Source organism: Galeopterus variegatus, unplaced genomic scaffold (assembly GCF_000696425.1).
Source record: "Galeopterus variegatus unplaced genomic scaffold, G_variegatus-3.0.2 Scaffold3381, whole genome shotgun sequence".
NCBI lineage: Eukaryota > Metazoa > Chordata > Mammalia > Dermoptera > Cynocephalidae > Galeopterus > Galeopterus variegatus.
In genome coordinates, this window is record NW_007729492.1 from 187099 (window position 1) to 190038 (window position 2940).

The following is a 2940-nucleotide window of genomic DNA, read 5'->3' on the forward strand; positions in this document are numbered from 1 at the left end:
TCCCCGCGTCGCCCTGCAGCGCGGCCAGCAGCTTCAGGCTGCGCTCGTACTCCAGCAGCTGGCCCAGGAAGTTGAAGTTGGGCGAGATGGACGGGCGCCGGTCCTTCACGAACCTGCGGTGAGAGGAGCCTCGGTGCAGGCAGGCACTTCCCGCCAGGCCGCGCTGCCCGCCTGACTGCCCTGCACCTGCGGCGCGTCCTTGGGCTCGCACCCTGGTGGGTGATGGGGCGGGCTCCGGCCTCCCCCTACCCAGCCAGGGCAGGGCAGCCGAGGGGCCCTGAGGGGCAGTCTTGGTGCACGGGGTGGGAGGGGAGGGATGGGGGGGCGGGTGAGTGGCCGTAGGCTGTTGAGTTCCAGGTGCCCAGCCAGCAGGGAAGCAGGGGTACCTGTAGGCGTCGTCCGAGGACATGCCCATGGTCTTCATGATGTAGGCAATGGCAATGGTGGCAGAGCGGGAGATGCCGGCCAGACAGTGGACAATGACTTGGCAGCTGGACAGTTTGGCTTTATCTGGGGGCAGGTGGGCCGTGGGGACCAGGTGAGGGCTGAGACTGCACAGCCCTTCCCTACCCCAGGTAGGGGCTCCACCCTTCCTACTGCCAACAGCCCAAGCTACTTCTCAGGGACCCCCCCATTGCTGAGGGGGCCTCCCCTCCTGGCCAGGTCGGGCTTCCTCTGGCAGGCCCCGCCCTAGCCTCACCGATGAACTCGATGGACTTGTCCAGCCAGGGCAGCAGCTTTTCACAGTAGTTGTCATTGATGGGGATGCGCATGAAGCGGCTCTCGCAGATGAAGTCCGGCTTGGGGCAGGAGCTGCTGGCATTGAGCACGTAGCTTATTCCATTTTGGGTCATCAGATCCTGGAGGGATGGGAGGGCAGGCTGGAAGGCAGTGGCGGAGAAAAGAGCAGCCCCCTGGGGCAGGGGAAAGGGGGCTTCCTCCCTGCAGCCTGGAGGCCTAGCTCCTGGAACCTCAGAATTTGTCCTGGATCCCAAGGTGCCTGAGGGGCTGGGCCCACTGGGTCCTCCTTCCATCTCCACCGTGGAGCCCAAAGGCCCTGTGCTGGGGGTTGGGGGACGGCTGGCCTCCTCTGCAAGCCCCGCCCACAGCCTGCGGTGGGCCCCAGGAGTTTTACAATTGCCTAGGCAGTGGCTTTTACCCTTTTCCCTGGTCACCATTTTTAAAACACAGGATTCTTTCAGAGCTGGCTAGGGGCCCAGTGACATCACCAGTTTGGCATGCTGGCTCCGCCGTGGGAGGGGCAGGGAGCCTGCTTCCCCACCCAGCCCCACCGGGCCCCTCCCCCAATCCCTGTTCTGTCCTGCAGGGGTGGGGGCCTTGGGTCTTCCCATGCCCCCAACCCATGCTTATCCCACCCCTGGCCCATCCATCGCCCTCTCCCATCAGCCTCAGCTCCTACCCCCTCACCCCCCACCCATGTGGGAGCTGCTCATTGAGCTCCCACCTCTTTCCCTCATCAGCCAAAGCCCCCGGACATGCACACACCTTGTTCAGGACATCCTTCTGAGAGCCCAGGTAGAGATGAGGCAGGATGCGGGTCAGGCCCACACTGGGAACAGGCAGGCAGGGCTGGGACAGGCTCATGGGCAGCAGGGCCACGGGCTTGCCCTCACAGAGGCCAGGGAAGCAGGAGGAGAAGGTGGCGAAGCCCCCTGCAGGAGGAGGCACATCAGGCGGGCCGGCCAGCTGGGGCAGGGGAGGATGCCAGGGCACCCCATCTACCATCGCGCTCAACCACACCCAGCCCACACTCGAGCAAGGCGGCCAGCGAGCCTGTGGCCTGAGCACCTGGCCCTGAGCTGGAGGGCCGCTCTCACCACGCTGGGCTCGTACTGCTGGGCATCTACAGCCTGTGGCTACGCCCACATTCCTCCTCATGCTAATTAGGGGCTGGCCCCACTGAGGAAGCGCTGTGATGCCAATAAATGTGGGGTGGAGGTGGCCAGCCAGCACAGCACTTGGAGGGCCCAGGTGGGGCTGGCTCAGAGGCCATAGGGGTTGGGGGGTCACCTGTTGGGGGTGTGGATCACACAACCTGGGGAGGAGAGGCCCTGATCAGCCCTTCCATACTAGTGGCTTGGGGCCAGGCTGGGCCCCTCCTGCCTCCCCCCTGCGCTGATGCAATCCCTCCCTGCCTCCACTTGGCTGGGAGCCCCAGGCCCAGGCTCGGGTGCCAGGACTGGGAGGCAAGGGCTTCCAAGGGGGCCCTCCCCCTCCCCTGGGCATGACATCACCCACTGGAATTGGCACGGTCCACAGGGGCATTTGTGGTCTGGCTACAGCTCCACTCCACCCAGCAGGAGAGGACAGAAGAGCAGAGGATCCCTGGGCACTGGGAGCATGCAGGACAGCAGCACACGTGGTTGCCGCGTGCCCTGCCACCCTCCACACACATCCTAGTCCTGGCCACAGGTTAGTGGAAGGGGCCCTCCACCAGCTGGAGAGACCTGAGTGCAAGACCCTGGAATGTGTGACTCAGGGCCATGGGCAGAACACATCACGCCCCTGGCCTCAGTGTCCTCATCCTGCCTGCCACACAGCATTGTTTTGAGGCTCAGAGGAGACAATGACCCTGAAGACACACAGAGAGAATGGGCCTGGCCACCCCTGACCTGGCTGGGGAGACCACTGACTTGGCCACTAGCTCTGGGTAGGACGCGAGGTGAGAACTACTTGGCAGCACCTGGGGCTGACCACACTTCTGGGGACGCAAGTCCCCAAGGCATGTGGGCGCATTTCTGGCTTTAGTTGACCCATCCAGCACAGGAGACGTCTAGGCTAAGACCTACCCTATCCCACCAGGGCAAGCAGGGAAGTGAAGGTGGAGTCTCAGGCCCTGGGACCCCCAGTGCTCTCTCCTGCCCTGGTCTGCAGAGGAGGCTGGTGCCAGGGATCTGGATGATTCCCAAAGACAGAGAA

At 64.1% G+C, this 2940-nt stretch overlaps 1 protein-coding gene across 1 annotated transcript in view; it reads right to left on the minus strand.

The window, feature by feature from the left end:
* DUSP8 (dual specificity phosphatase 8) overlaps positions 1–2940 on the minus strand; it is a 34545-nt gene that overhangs the window by 25151 nt on the left and 6454 nt on the right. The window contains exons 3-6 of the mRNA XM_008584819.1: positions 1507–1673; positions 701–860; positions 387–510; positions 8–113 (exon numbers count right to left, since the gene is read on the minus strand). Of these exons, the coding sequence (XP_008583041.1) occupies positions 8–113; positions 387–510; positions 701–860; positions 1507–1673 (557 nt within the window). The remainder of the gene's footprint in view (positions 1–7; positions 114–386; positions 511–700; positions 861–1506; positions 1674–2940) is intronic.